This window comes from Parasteatoda tepidariorum, chromosome 4 (assembly GCF_043381705.1).
Source record: "Parasteatoda tepidariorum isolate YZ-2023 chromosome 4, CAS_Ptep_4.0, whole genome shotgun sequence".
Classification (NCBI taxonomy): domain Eukaryota; kingdom Metazoa; phylum Arthropoda; class Arachnida; order Araneae; family Theridiidae; genus Parasteatoda; species Parasteatoda tepidariorum.
The window spans coordinates 99,276,190-99,291,254 of record NC_092207.1 but is presented as its reverse complement, the minus strand read 5'-3'; the positions used below and the strand labels follow the sequence as shown (position 1 = coordinate 99,291,254).

General features: G+C 30.6%; 1 protein-coding gene across 1 annotated transcript; it reads right to left on the bottom strand.

Annotated features, from left to right (window-relative positions):
* Nucleotides 1–520: 520 nt before the first annotated feature.
* LOC107441183 (uncharacterized) lies at nt 521–8,543 on the bottom strand. Its single transcript, XM_016054343.3, has 3 exons — nt 8,370–8,543; nt 4,032–5,187; nt 521–1,783 (listed from the first exon to the last, which is right to left on the bottom strand). Exons 2-3 carry the CDS (start codon nt 5,166–5,168, stop codon nt 1,733–1,735), a joined length of 1,188 nt encoding a protein of 395 aa, XP_015909829.1. The 5' UTR covers nt 5,169–5,187; nt 8,370–8,543; the 3' UTR covers nt 521–1,732.
* Between the last annotated feature and the right edge of the window lie 6,522 nt (nt 8,544–15,065).

Genomic DNA, 15,065 nt, shown 5'->3' with positions numbered 1-15,065 from the left:
ATTTCTGAGATTTTAAATCTGTTATTTTACCTTAATTTTAATTAAAAAATATTTTAAAACCTGCTGATTACCTATAGTATAATTAAATTTCAATATAATGCATGGCAACTGTTGGTAGTTTTGAAGTTTATATATTTTCTTGGCAAACTTCAGTTTTTGACGGTTTAAACCAGTATTATACCCTTGTCATGTCAAAAACCATTTTTTGACTTCAAAAACCCAACCCTGGTTTATATTATTATTAGATAAAGTAATTCAGTGCAAATTTTTCAAGCTTAATTTAAAAAAAAAAAAAAAAAACACTTAAGGTAAAAAACTTCAACTGGTACCAGGCACAATTGTCCTTCCCTTAAGAATGGCAGAAACCAGTAGTATAGGTACATAGCTTAACCTTTTATCATCTGCAGCAGATTTTTTTTTCTAAAAAAATTATTGACATATATTCAGACTCATATTATATTCAGCACAAACAGTTGATTACAATGCTGAAAAAGTGGAAACAGAACTAATCTTTGTTATATTGTTTATGAAACTAAATATTTATTTCATTTAGAAAGTAATTTTACATAGTTAGAGAAAAATTTTTTTTTAATACATTGAATATAAAATAAAACAACTGCTTTCAATGAATTAAACTTAAGCAAACAGCTTTACTTAATACAGAAAATAAATTTGAAACTGATTTCGCAAAAACAAGAAGCTTAGAATGACTTAATCAACATGTTTCAACTATCAAAGTGAAGATGATATTGTAGTTTTGTTGATATTTTGTGCACTAATAGCAGGACAATTATAGATTTTGGCAATATAACCATTTATCAAATTCATTTGCACGGCTGCAAATCTTTATTATTTGTCTAAGAGGTGGGAAAAGAAATCATTTTTGTCATTATATATGTAGATAGTGATATATATATTACAAGTAAAATCACTTTTAAGAAATGCGATAAAAAAATTTTTTGCAAGTGTTTGAAAGTTTCAAAGGATTAGAACATCAAAAGTGAGAAAAAAATTAAAGCAAACTGCCAAAATTAAATGTGCCACTTTTGTAAAATCACAAAATATTATTTTGTTATTAATATACTGCTTAGTAAAAATGAATTAATTTGATATTAAATATTTTTTTAAACTGAAAATCATATACCTTATATGTTATGTAGGTAAATTCTATAAACTGGTAACACTATAAAAAAAGCCGATTTGCCACAATTATAAATACTTTCTTGTTCGATAACTGTAACCGTTTTGTTACAGCTTTTGCATTTTAATGAATTATTAAAGTATTAATGTAATGCTTTATAAATTTGCTTTTCCTTTATTACACTAGTTAAGTACGAATTGTAGAGCAAATTCATATTCAATATAAAAGTGAGTTTTTGTTTTGCTTGGTATATTCCACTATAAATAATTACATTTAATTTATATTATATTCCTTTTAAATTCCTTCCTTAATTATATTGCTTTCAAATTCTTTTAATTTCCTTCCTTCTTTAACTTACAATTTTGAAAATGTAATTAAAATATAAAGTTATGATTCATAATTATTCCACAAATTCGGCCTAAAACTTATTCATTATCTTGGTAAATGTAGTACAAATTTAAGCATATATTTTTAAGGTACATGAAAACCTTCCAAATTTTTTAAACTTCGATAAATTTTCTCATTCATTATTATTAAATCATAAAAACAGATCAATACTTTTTAAGTACATAATATGCTGAAGCAAGAAAATCAAGAAAGCTCTTTTCTTTCATATCTGTTATCTCTTCTATTATTATTCCCCTATAAAAAATAATAATAACTATTAGATGTGAATTCAACAATATTTAGAAGAAAATGTTACGTCATCATACAAATTGATTACAAACATCAGATCAGGGATCTTTGGATTACGTGATTTAAAAATCGCATATCATGGAAACGACAAGCATTATGAAGTCCCAAAACTGTGAAGTGAGTATTACTGCCCACTTCAAATGCTTCGGTAGAAAGAATTTGGTTTGTTTGAAATTCAGGAGCAGTCATTCTATAAAATCCTTAAATTTTTATTTAATTACCCTGAAAAGCTGTCAGATGATAAAGTAGATCAAATTATCACAATATTTAAGAATTCTACAAATAGCATTATAACTATTTCATTATTAATATTACTTCAAAATTAAGTTTTTTTTAAAATTTTATCTTAACTTTTAAAAATATTTTCCTAGAAAATTTTGACCCGCTAAAATTTTTCACAAAAACATATATTAAGTTAAAAATCCTAGATTGTCCCTTGAATGAAGATGACAAAACAGAATCCCAACACTTTTGAAGACCTCAACATTTTTTTAAAATAATCAGGAATTTGTATTTACAGAAAATAAGTAATTTGCAACAAATTTTGAAACAATTAATGTTTAAACTAAAAACCAAAATTTTCAAATGTTTTCAATATAAATATAGAAATAGTTATTCATCTTTCCTTTGCATCATAAACATTTTTGCAGTATCAACATAATTGTTTTAATCGAAATTTTTTATACTTATTGTAAATTTATTAATTTGCAAACCTATTACTTTTAATCATTATTTAATATTTTATTTTAATCTGTATTTACTGTTTTCCTTTATCTATTGTTCACAATGAATGGTCCTATGAGAAACAGTTGATTGAGATTTATTAAATTCATTTGTAGTTTTACTTAACATAATTAGGAGAATACTACGAATGTACAATACAATCTATGAGTCAATTCTTATTTATAGATAAACCAAAAAATTTTCTTTGTTACATTACTAAATAATTAGAAAAAGAAACACAAACAAAAAATATCAAATCACTCTTCAGATGATGTATATCTTAATAAAATTTTCAGAAAACTTAGGAGATAGGTACCAGTCCTATTAATTTTTGGCCTCTGATTAAAACGACTACTCATACTATAGTGATTTGTAATGATTTTTTTAAAGAAGTTAGTTGAAGAAAAGTTATAAAATAAAGAAAAAGTGAAGAGAAAAAGCAAAATTTTCTTGACAACTCAAAATCTAGTTTTGAATTCAGCTCAATAAAAATAAACTTGTAGGATGTATTATTTTGGAATTAAAGAAGACAAATCAGTCGTATAATTTTTAAAGAATGAATGTTTAAAAAATACAGCCATTTTGAAACTTTGTATTTTATCATTTCATCGTTAAAAATTCCTATATCTTGCAATTCGAAATCTTTTACCCCATAATCAAATTTAAAAAAATATTCAAATCAACTGCAATTACTCAACAATGTATGAATTATAGAAGATTTAAGCTTAAATACATTACATTCTTTCTTTTCTTAAAAGCAAAACCTGCTGCATGAAAATACCACCTCAGATAAGAGTAAACCGCCATCAACTTTAATCGGAAATAAAGTGGGTAAAAGTTTGAGCTTTGCCACAATCAAATAACTTATGAGACTGTTAAGAATTTTTTCATGGATTTCTATTTTGAGGCATTCTATAACAGAAAAATGAACGTAAACTTATTATCTATTAATATGTTCACTGCCGCATACATTTGCAGTGAAATCTTCTTCAGGCCACAAGTACAACTGCACAAAACATATTCTGCTAAGTATTCCCACCGATATTTTAATAATGCGCATCTCTGCTAATCACAGGAATAATATCTTGCTCTGTTTGCTTCCATGGTATCATGTCTGTTTATTTGTGCCCTCATCTCGCCACTTTACCTGATCAGCTGAGTAAAGATGAGTATAACTTCAAAACTTACCCTAATTCATTGAAATTTCGAAAAGAAAAATGGAAGACTTATTTTTTAAAGAGTGAACAAGAAAGCTTTAACGAGGCTCACTATTTTCTTAATAAATCATTTTTGTATTATTTTTATAACAATCCAATAGTTCTGTTACTTCCTGCGAAATATATTTTCAAATACACACGAATATCATTTGCAAATAAGCATCACCCCCATACAGTCAACGCGTTAATGCAAAAGTAACTTTTATTGATAAAACTGGTAATAACATTTTGATAGGAAAATATAGGTAGCTTACTTTTGAAAACTTGTTATGAGCTCCTCCTCTCCATGGCTTTTTATGCATCCTTTGATTACGACCTTTTCTACGAAAATGTGGATTGTGATTCTTCCAAGAATTTTGGTCATGATGAGGTTTTCTTCCATCAAAATTATTTTGAAACTGTCCATCATTAAAATTGTCATATGGAGGAAGTGTGGGATGAGGGAGAAGGGGGGGAGGATTATTGCCAGCATTCAAACCTGGTCCCATCGGGTCACAAAGAAAGGGTTGTATTTCAAAATTGTTGTTATTCATGAATTCTGGTCTATTTGAATTGTATGAAGGAAACATTTGCCTTTCAAAGGTATTAGGAACATTTTGAACAAAATATTCATCAGAATTTCTACCTGCAAGTGAAAAATTTGGATTGGAAATCTCAGGAATATGGAAATGATTTTCTCTTGGATTGGGTGCGAATGTACTGGGGAAAACAGGGGTATTTCTTGGAAAATCACCATCATAGGACCTGTCTCTTATAGGTGGATTCCTTGAAACAGTTGCACTTACAGTATGGCTTTGTGAACCATATCTATTTGCAAAAGAATTTAATGAAGTACCCTCTCCAGACTCACGTCTACCATACGATGGATGGTCATTTGAAAATTTATTTGGACGGTGTCTGTAATTATGTGCCGTGTCATTAAAATTCCTTTCATCATATTGAAAATGGTTACCACTGTGAAATCTTCTATGCGAAACTTTTGAATCCTGAAAGGCATTCGGCATGAAGTGATGTTTTGAGTTAGCAGTATCTGGGGAAAGTGGTGGAGTTGAACTGCTAACTTTTTGATCTTTTTTGGAAAAGTTCTTGGGGAATTTTTTCGGAAGAAATTTTCCATATTTTCTAGTAGTCACTTTTTTAGCATCCTCCTTACATTTCGATGAGTTTTCAGCAGAATTGGTTTCGTTTAAAGGGAGTGAATTTAACATATCTACATATGCATCGGCTGGCCACCTTTCTCCCTTTTTGCTCCGATCTAATGTTGCAAACTGGTAGGTTGTTTCTCCGGGTTTCTTAAATTTATCAGGAACCCTGATGAGCATAATATTGTTAAATGCTGCAAAACCTTTTCTAGTAATCTTAGGCAGATTGCCATCTTCAGGAATAATCATTTTATCACAGGAAATTAACCTAAAAAAGAGGGAAATTTTGACATTTTAGTCTAATACAACAAATAAATTAGATTGGAATTTCATTTAAAATTTGCTTAATTGTTTATGCAGTCACGTGGAACAAGGTGTAGATTCTTGGCAAGTGGAATTTGAATTGGAGCAACAAAAAGAAAATAAGCATGACTGTGAATAACTGAAGTATTTATAAACGAATTTTAACAAACCAAGTTTCCACCTTAATGGATCGAAAATATACAAATTAATGCTAGCTGTAACGTAAGATACTGAATAACACGCAGGAAGGTTTTTTTTCTCTGAATAAACATTCATGTGGGCTGTTCATATTCAAAGTTTTTACATTTGAAAAAATTAAAACAAAGTTTGCCTTATTTTTTTAAAGAATATGGCTATTGGTTAAAACGACTAAATTTTAAAATTAAATAAAAAAAGCTTAGCAATGTTTTGACGCTTTAAAAGTAGTTTTTCTTTAATGATTTAACAATAGTGCTATTAATTTTAGTAATTTACTTCAATTTTTCTCGAAATTCTTTATCCTTATGCCTTTGTTTAATAACTTGTTAGATATTCAGCACAGGGTTGGCAAGGTTTAGGACAGAATGGATTAATCCACGGTTTGAACCATCTTGTCTAAAACCCTCTTACTAAAATTATGTCACAGTTTTATCTGAACAATACTTAAAAGGTAAAATAAAAATTTAACTAATAACATATTGATAATTAAATCTACTAGAGAATATTTGTTTTTAAAAGTATGATATTTTATTAATATTGTTTGACTCTTCAATTTAAACATTAAACAAAGGAAGATTAATCAGTAATCCTCTCATTCAATAGTTCATAACTGAAGTTTGACCTTGCCATACAGGTTAAGCTATTAGGGACTAAGTGCTTTGTTAGTCGTAAACAGGTTTATTTATCTATAGTATTATTCAAGAATACTTTTATTTCATTCATGTTCAATTCTTTTAGCATAGTGGTGATACATCACCAGTGTCAGTAACTGAAACTGATGTTATGCCCTTCAAAACTGTTAATACATTTTTCACTTATTTTGTTTTTCCAATTTAAACAAATATATTTATATTTGAAAACAATTTTTTTTTAAATAGTCTTTTTTTATCATCCTGTAATGCAGAAATTATAAAAAAAAATTTAAAAAATATTGTGAAAAATAAAAAGTTAATTTTTAAACAAATTTAGTACTTTTTAAAAAAAAAAATTTTTTTTAATATTGCATTATTTATCCTTATGCAAAAACATTTATCAGTATTAAAAGCATATTCATATTTAAAGAATTAAGTATTAACCTTTGTTGTTCAATGACTTGTGGAGCTTCAAAAATTATAAATCTTTTATTATTATACTAGGAGGCTTCGCCCCCTGCTCGCTTGCGCTCGCCAACCCTCGGAACTGCTTTAGCAGTTCATTTCAGATTGCAAAGCAATCCGATGCTCGCTTTACTCGCTCATTGGATACGCTCTTGACGTCTAGCTTTTGTATACTTTTTTTAACACTGAAGTTCCGAAAACTTTTCACTGTAGAAAATTCTAAACCGGTGCATTTCAATATTAATTTGAAATTGCAAACAGTTCACATATTTTTCTTAATCACACTATTCTGCATTTCAGTTGTTGAGAAAAGTGACTGTTGTAAGTTTCGTTTTAAAGTCTTTCCCACCAGAGGGTTAAAACCATGTGTTTAAAAACAATATGAAATAGTACTGAACGCCAGATGTAAAGCATCGGCTTCAATGAAGATAATTTTGTGAGAAATTTTTTGATAATTCGATGAGAATTCACCCGATTAGACATATGATTCTCACTATGTGCTCTTGCGCGCCGAAGCCTATCGATTAAAACTTATTAACGTTTTATATAATATAGATTAGCCATATGATGCTCACTATGTGCTCTTACGTGGAAGCCCATCAATTAAAATGAAAACTGTTGCCAACGCGAGAAAAGAAATATCATCGGTTTTATTGATACATACATATTAGCGTTTTATATAATATAGATTATAATATTTTCCTTTAATAAGTTAAGGTAAATTGTATAAAAAATATCAAATATTTATTGATACATGTAATTATTATGTATACAATGGTTACACCTATAGAATTTTTACCTTTTACCAAAGTTATTTTTACATTCACCTGTCCAAAGCTAGTTCAGGATGCCCAAAACCCCAACCCTGATTCAGCATCATTTTTAAACCAATAAATCTAATTCGACACTATGGAGAATAATAATAAATGAATGAAACAAAACTAACACTTATTGCTATGTTATTTACAAATTGAATTTGACCATCATTAGTCAACACAATTTTATTACTTTAAATATAAAAATAAAATGTCTAACAATGTTTCAAAAGTATGTTTTACTTCAACAAATAGTTTAAAATATGTTTTATTTATGTGAAAAGTTCTTTGGTTTGCATTTTACGTTCATTTTACTATTACTTTTAATACTACATGCAAGTAAATTTTTTTTTTTTTTTAGTATTTCATTATTATTTTTAAATGAATACATCTTAATTTACTTCTAATTTGAATAAATTAAAACAAAGCTTGTGCTTGTTTTTACTTTTAGACATCAGTCTTAAGTCAATACATCTTTATTATTTTAATTTAAAACATTAAGCCTTGCTATTTATATTAGCTATGGTATTTTTATATAAGTATTTTTTTAGAATTAACATTTCTTTTTGTAACTTCTTTCATTTATTTAAGATTTCAGATAATCAACAGAAAACAACTCAAAAGAAACAATTTTCGAAATACATCAGGATGTCTAACAGACGATATACTTTGTTACACCGCCCAGTCCTAGTCACCACATCGCAAAAGCGGGGGAAATATCAAGCTAAAAGCTGTTAAAATTTGCAGTTCTGTAGATATTTTGCAGTCAACATAAAGAGATTTTAAAAAAGGTACCAAAACAAGAGGAAAATATAGTAAAAATAAAATTAGTAACTGAGCCATACTCGAAACACAATGTATTGATTGTATATTTCTTACAATGAATATATCAGTGTAAAATTTCTGAGAAAATTAGCGCATTTGCTCAGCTGGTTGTACGTACAGACATTAAGTAGAAAAGACGTAAATATAACACACTTTTTTTCAACATAAATAAAACACTTCTAAACAAGTAAGTTTTCTGAGACAAATATTACCTGGCTTAGGTTTTTTAAAACTCGGCTCTAAATTTGCTAGCAAAATACGAATTTCTCACATTTACTCTGTTCGGTTATTGGTTATTGCAATTACATAAATTTTCGGCCTTGTGTGCTCAGGATCTCTGTTCGGATTCGGAATGGTCTGTTCCGTTTCGGAACTTATGCTACATGATTATGTGCTTAAAGCTCTCATAGAATTAAAAGATTAAATAAGATAAGACTTTAAGTAACACACTTCGACTTCAACCAAAACTACTAGTTGCTTCAAGGCTGCTTTTCCTAACAACAGAACACAGCCACGAGGCTACATCACTTTTAAGGAGCACTCTCAGTAATAAGGGCCATTCTCATTGAATACGGGTCATGAGCTTCCAATCGCCACATAGTGATTTTTTCGGAAAATATTTTTCACCAACTGGGTCCTCATTCGTTCTCGACGGATATCGAAAGTGCATCAAACGCAGCGTTAATGTTCCTTATACAGTGGCGGACTAAAGCTAAAGCGGGCTTTAAGCAACATTGTAATTCCGGGCAGTCATGACACATACTTAGCGTTTGGTAGTTTGGTTTTAAAGCATATTAGTATGTAGTTCTATTTAATTATCGGTCCCGCAGTGGACTGATCGTTAAGACAGCAGATCACCGAAGTCAAGCATCACTGGCTACGGTCAGTGTGCGGGTGGGTGACCACTTGGATCAAACCTGCGTAGGGACCGAGGGTTTGCGGTATTGGTCCTCGTTAAACTGTGCTACCGTAAAGTGCTCGACTTCGCGCGCAGGTCGTCGGGCTACCGAAACGGGGGTGCCATCCCTTCCGCAGAGGATCAAAATTGTGATGGCATGTCTTCGGATCATCCTCCGGGATGCTTCCCAGACCGTCGCCAATGCAGCTCTAGTGCGACGTAAAGTAACAACAACAACAACTATTTAATTATCGGATTCCAAGAAGAAAAAGGGAAAAAATAATATACAAAAATAAATTATTAAATAAACATAATTTATTAAAACAAACAAACATAAACATAATTTATTAAAACAAACAAACATAATTTATTAAAACAAACAATAATACTTAAACAAATATACCCAGATTGATTAGTTATATTGTCTTTTTTCTCACTTTTAGTTCTGCAAACTCGCCAATTAGTTAGTCATAATTAATAGAGTTACTTAATAACTCTTTTTCTATATAATGATAAACTATTTAATTTCTGTTGACCTAATGAGGATCTTAAATTCTTTTTATTCCAGCCATTACAGAGAATGATCTTTCACCGCTTGCATTGCTTATTGGAAGGGTTAAATAAATTCTCAGAATTATGTTCAAATTAGGGAATGTCGCAATAATATTATTTTCCTGAATACATGACCACATGGATACAGACGAAATAATATTTTCTTTACTTATAAGAGTCTTAAATTGTAATACTTCATTTTTCACTTCTGCTAGGTTTAAATCTTGTTCATAACATTTTAATCCCTCTATTGAAGAGTCACTAGCATCACTATCATGAAAAATTGTTTTGAATTTATTGTTAATAGTTTCATATCCCTGAGATCGTTTTTTTAAATGTTGCTAATTAAAAAATCGCATACAACAAGAAAATATTAACTTTAAAATGTTCTTTGCCACGGAATCTTACTTCATGCTCTGGAATTTCATCATGAAATAGTTTTCGTATTTTCTGCCGTTTTTTATCATTAGTATATGCAATATCTTTAACTTTTTCTGCTTCTTTTTCTAAATTGTCAAAATCATCTCTAACAGTTTGTATGNTACTTCATTTTTCACTTCTGCTAGGTTTAAATCTTGTTCATAACATTTTAATCCCTCTATTGAAGAGTCACTAGCATCACTATCATGAAAAATTGTTTTGAATTTATTGTTAATAGTTTCATATCCCTGAGATCGTTTTTTTTAAATGTTGCTAATTAAAAAATCGCATACAACAAGAAAATATTAACTTCAAAATGTTCTTTGCCACGGAATCTTACTTCATGCTTTGGAATTTCATCATGAAATAGTTTTCGTATTTTCTGCCGTTTTTTTATCATTAGTATATGCAATATCTTTAACTTTTTCTGCTTCTTTTTCTAAATTGTCAAAATCATCTCTAACAGTTTGTATGAATTCTGTCAATGAATTATATATTAAAACTGCTGTATTTAGGGGTTTGAAGCATCTATTCTCTCTAAAATCTTTTCCCATATAGTAAGTAACACTCAAATGCATCAAGTTTTTTATGTAAATCGGCAGCTTCGGACCTTGTTAATGGTTTTTCTTCTTTGTCTGAGGAAAATTGACGGAAACAATTTTTAATTTCTTCATAATTTTCCTTTAAGGATTTCACAGCATCGGAACGAGTAGACCACCTGGTGTCACAAATAGGTTTAATACTCAAGTGTTTGCTCTTACAAAATGTTTGTAATACATTCCACCTATGTGTAGAACTTGAAAAAAATACGTACAATTCCTGAACGATATTGAAAAAGTGGTAATTTCCTTGCAACTTTCAGCAGCAGCGTTTCTAATTAAATTTAATGAATAATTTGCGCACGGTGTAAAATGGGCAGAAAAATATGTTTTATTTTGGACTGGAGTCCCTTATATTTACCTGGCATATTAAACGCATTATCATAACTCTGACCCCGACAGCTAGTGATGTCTAAATCTATATTATTTAAAAATTCCAAAATAACTTTCTCCAAATTTTCACCAGTATGAGAAAATATAGGTAGAAATCCCAAAAATCTTTCTTTTATACTTCTTGGAAGAACATAGCGAATAATGACAGTCAGCTGATTTACATGAAATATATCAGGTGTTGAATCAATAATTAGAGAGTAAAATTTGGCTTCCTTTATTTCCTTCACTATTGTAAGTTGTAAATCTTCCGATATAATAGAAATAAATTCATCACATATTGTAGACGACAAATAGTTTATAGTATCGGTCCCGCAGTTTGCATGTTTTTTCATCTGTTCCCGCATAAATGGATCAATCTCAGATAAATATTCCTAAGCGCCTATATAATTACCATTATTTTCACTAAAAAACACTTCATTTTCCCACGAAGCGCTAAAAAGTATGAAGAAATAAATTTGATTTTTGCTACCACACGTTTAAGTACTTCCCTCCAATATTTTTTTCACTTATAATTTGTTTTTCCAATTCAGTGTCAATGCGTCCGGTAATTTTAGATCTTGTTATAATAATTAATAAAAAGTAATATTTTTAAAAACCACGTTTTAGTAGTGGAGAATAATAATTAAGAAAAAAATTGAAAANTTTTTATGTACATTTTTCCAATCATTCGTCCCTTTTGTCGTTAGCGTTGTTTGCTTGGAAAATAATTTACAGACGTTCCAGTACAATAAGTTGTTGGTTTCAGTATAAGCCAACCAATCTCTTTTTACATTTTCCCCGCTATTAATTGTTCTGAAGAAGGAAGCAATAGTTAATTTTCTTATGATTAGTTTTGACCCTTCGTTGCATCGAATAGAAGATGATTCTAACGATCCATTTATTGATTTTGGTGGATTTTTTATATAATACTCCCGCATGGCGTCTGTTAAATATTCTGACCATAATGCAATATCGTTTATAAAACTCTTAGTTTCATCATTACTTTGAGATGATTTTAAATTTATATTTTCTCCTTTTGTTTCATCTTCATAAATGGAATTGCTTGGTTTTTCCTGCTGGTCCTTTTGCAGAATAGTTTCGGACACAAATGATGTTCCTAAAGCTTGAGCAGGTGAAATTTGTGAAAAGGATGACGATTGTTGTAATTGTTCTCCATCTACTGTTAAAAATTTGTCCTACGATCCTTTCATTTGTTTTGCCACTTTATCTCGATCTGCTTTTCGTTTTCTTTCTTCACTTCCGCTTAAATGTTTATAGGAACTCATTTTAAAGACCACATATTAAAAAGAAAGAAGAAATGATCTTCAATTAAATTTATTTTTACTCAATATCACAATCACAAACAAAATCACAATTTGTGGTATTTTATATTATATATTATTTTTATTAAATAACGTAATATTTTTATAAAAACTTACATTTTTATTTTAGGAATTCCAGAAACTATTAACTATGAATCCAAAACAATCTATTCGCAATCAAGTCTAGGTATTTAAGTCATAATTGCACAATTTTCAATCACAACTCATATAAGATGCAATACGTTCAGGAGACATTGATTTTAAATAGCTGCGTTTAACTTTTTAAACACGTGCATAGTAAAGGCTCGATCGTATTTACACACATCGACACTCTCGGGCGTGGATGCATAAGCACGGGAACACTCGTCCACACTTGTCGACTTTATAAATCAAATTCGGCATAATTTGGATACATTTCAGCAACAATTATGAATATCACGTTTTTCTGTTAAATAAAATAGAAATTAATTATGAAAATTTAAAAATTAAAAACCAAATTTTCGGGTCCCAAAAATTACGGGCCCTAGGCACGTGCCTAGGTTGTCTAGGCCTTAGTCCGCCCCTATCCTTATACCTGATTTATGCATGCAAAAACAACGCGGGTCTTTACGAAGCATAGCACCGTGGTTTTGATCACAGTATTGAGACAACTCTAATAACACATTATGATCCATAAATAGGGTTTTGGAGAATGATATTATCAATAGTTTCGATCGTGGCACATCGATAGCTGTTAGTAAAAGACAGATCAAAGCAAAAAAGTTTGGCAAAAATCAAAAAATAATTGGAAATGGAAATCTGAAAAAATAATAAGACGAGTAACCGTGCCATTTCGTAAACAGCTATTTTCCATCATTCTTACTGCATACAATTCATGAACCTCCGATCGCCGTAGAGAGTAATAAATCCCCTACAGTAAGTATAATTCCTCATCTGAGATCGCAATTCCAACAAATTGCGAACCACAATTCTAACTACTCAATTCTTCTCAGATCGAGAAGAGTCTGCGGTCTGCGTAAAATTACCTCTGTGACTCAAATTGTGACTAAAGTAGTAATGATCGTAACTGGAGGACGATGCATGTCTTAAAAGAAGTTTTAGAGATGAAGCATAACACTTGTGTGCAGTTCTGGAGGAGCCCGAGGCGTACGGAAGGTAAGAGGGACTCTAAGGTTTGCTAAGCTGTCACATATATCGATAAAAAGATTTCAAAATGTAAAACCTCAAGAAAATCGTAAAGATAATCGTCGCTGTGATTATGAAGGTTAGAGTATTCCACCTCTTGATGCAGTAGTGGGATTGATGTCCATTTTGGAATGTCTAGAATCTTACGTTCAATTTTGCCTGTTAATGAATGCAGGTAGCATTCAAAATCAAGGGAGGAGTTATATACACTTTATTCGGATAGAATACAAAGATTTGAATACCCCATGAGGATTTGAGAGGTTGAGTTTTTATAGAGTAGAAGCTCGCTTTTTAACGAAGAGACTTCGATTGTCGAGAAGAGACAAAAAGTGCGCCCTAAGGTACCTCCTCTTATTTGCGCTTTAGGGTAATTCGTTTTTTAACTTTTTTTAAAAAAGCGAAATGTATACTACTGGTACACCAAGAAGGAAGCACGTCGCACTTGCGAAACTTGCGGGACAAATAAAGCATAGATTAAAGTAGATATACAAACAATTATATGCTTCCTGCATCAATAATAAGTATATAAAAACAGAGGTTTGGCAGTAATTTCTTTATACTAAGTTAGTATTTTAAAGTTATTTTCGGGTAAATTTTTCTATAATAGCGTGTGTAAAAAAAACTGAAGTAATCCTTCGTGTACAGGACAAAGAAATAGATTATCCTGGAGGAATCTTCAACGGAAGATCTTGGACCAACCTGAGCACTCATGCTAAATATGATGATGTTTATTTTTCAATTGCATATTTAAGCTAGTTAACGTGTTTCGATTTAAATATATATATATTTTAATAACAATTTCGCCACAATAAACATTTTGGACAAATTTGTGTTAAGCTGTAACGTATTACGTGTAGGAGGTAAGGGTGGCACATAGTAAAGTGGAAAAATGAAGCTCTAGCTGAATACCCGTTCTTCGTATGAGGTGAAAGAGTAAGCATCAATAAATAATTTCGAACAACACTCCAAAACGATGCATTAAACTGTAAGACAAATACAGACACAAATAATAAAGCTTAAATAATCACAAAGTTTGTTATTTATTTATGTATTATTATTTGTTGTCCTTCTTGGTAGATTACGCTATCAGATTAATGAGAAAAAAAACGTCTTTAGTCGTTTGTCCCATCAAAATAAAGATTAACTGTAATCAGTATCCTCTGGTGGCATAATGCTGTTGCTCAAGGCAATTTATGATGCTTGAAATCTTCCACTATCAAGTTACTTTCTCCTGCCACCTAATTACTGCAGTTGGTTTGTCGTCGGCCTTCTGAACCCAAGCCTGCGGGTTCGATCCCCGGCCCAGACACCGGATTTTCGGGATGCAGAAAATCCTCAGCGGCCATGTCGTATGATTATGCGGCATGTAAAAGATCCCTGGAGTGCCTCATTGGCTCTTGGCATTTCCGGCAAAATTAAATTCCTAGTGCACTTTAGCATCCAAATAGAGTCTCGGTGCTGCCATCTAGTGTGGCAGAAACTAGACGTCCAAATTAACATGACCAACGGTATCTCACCCATTGTGGTGGTCCTGAAAGAGTGGATACCACCTCTGGAGAA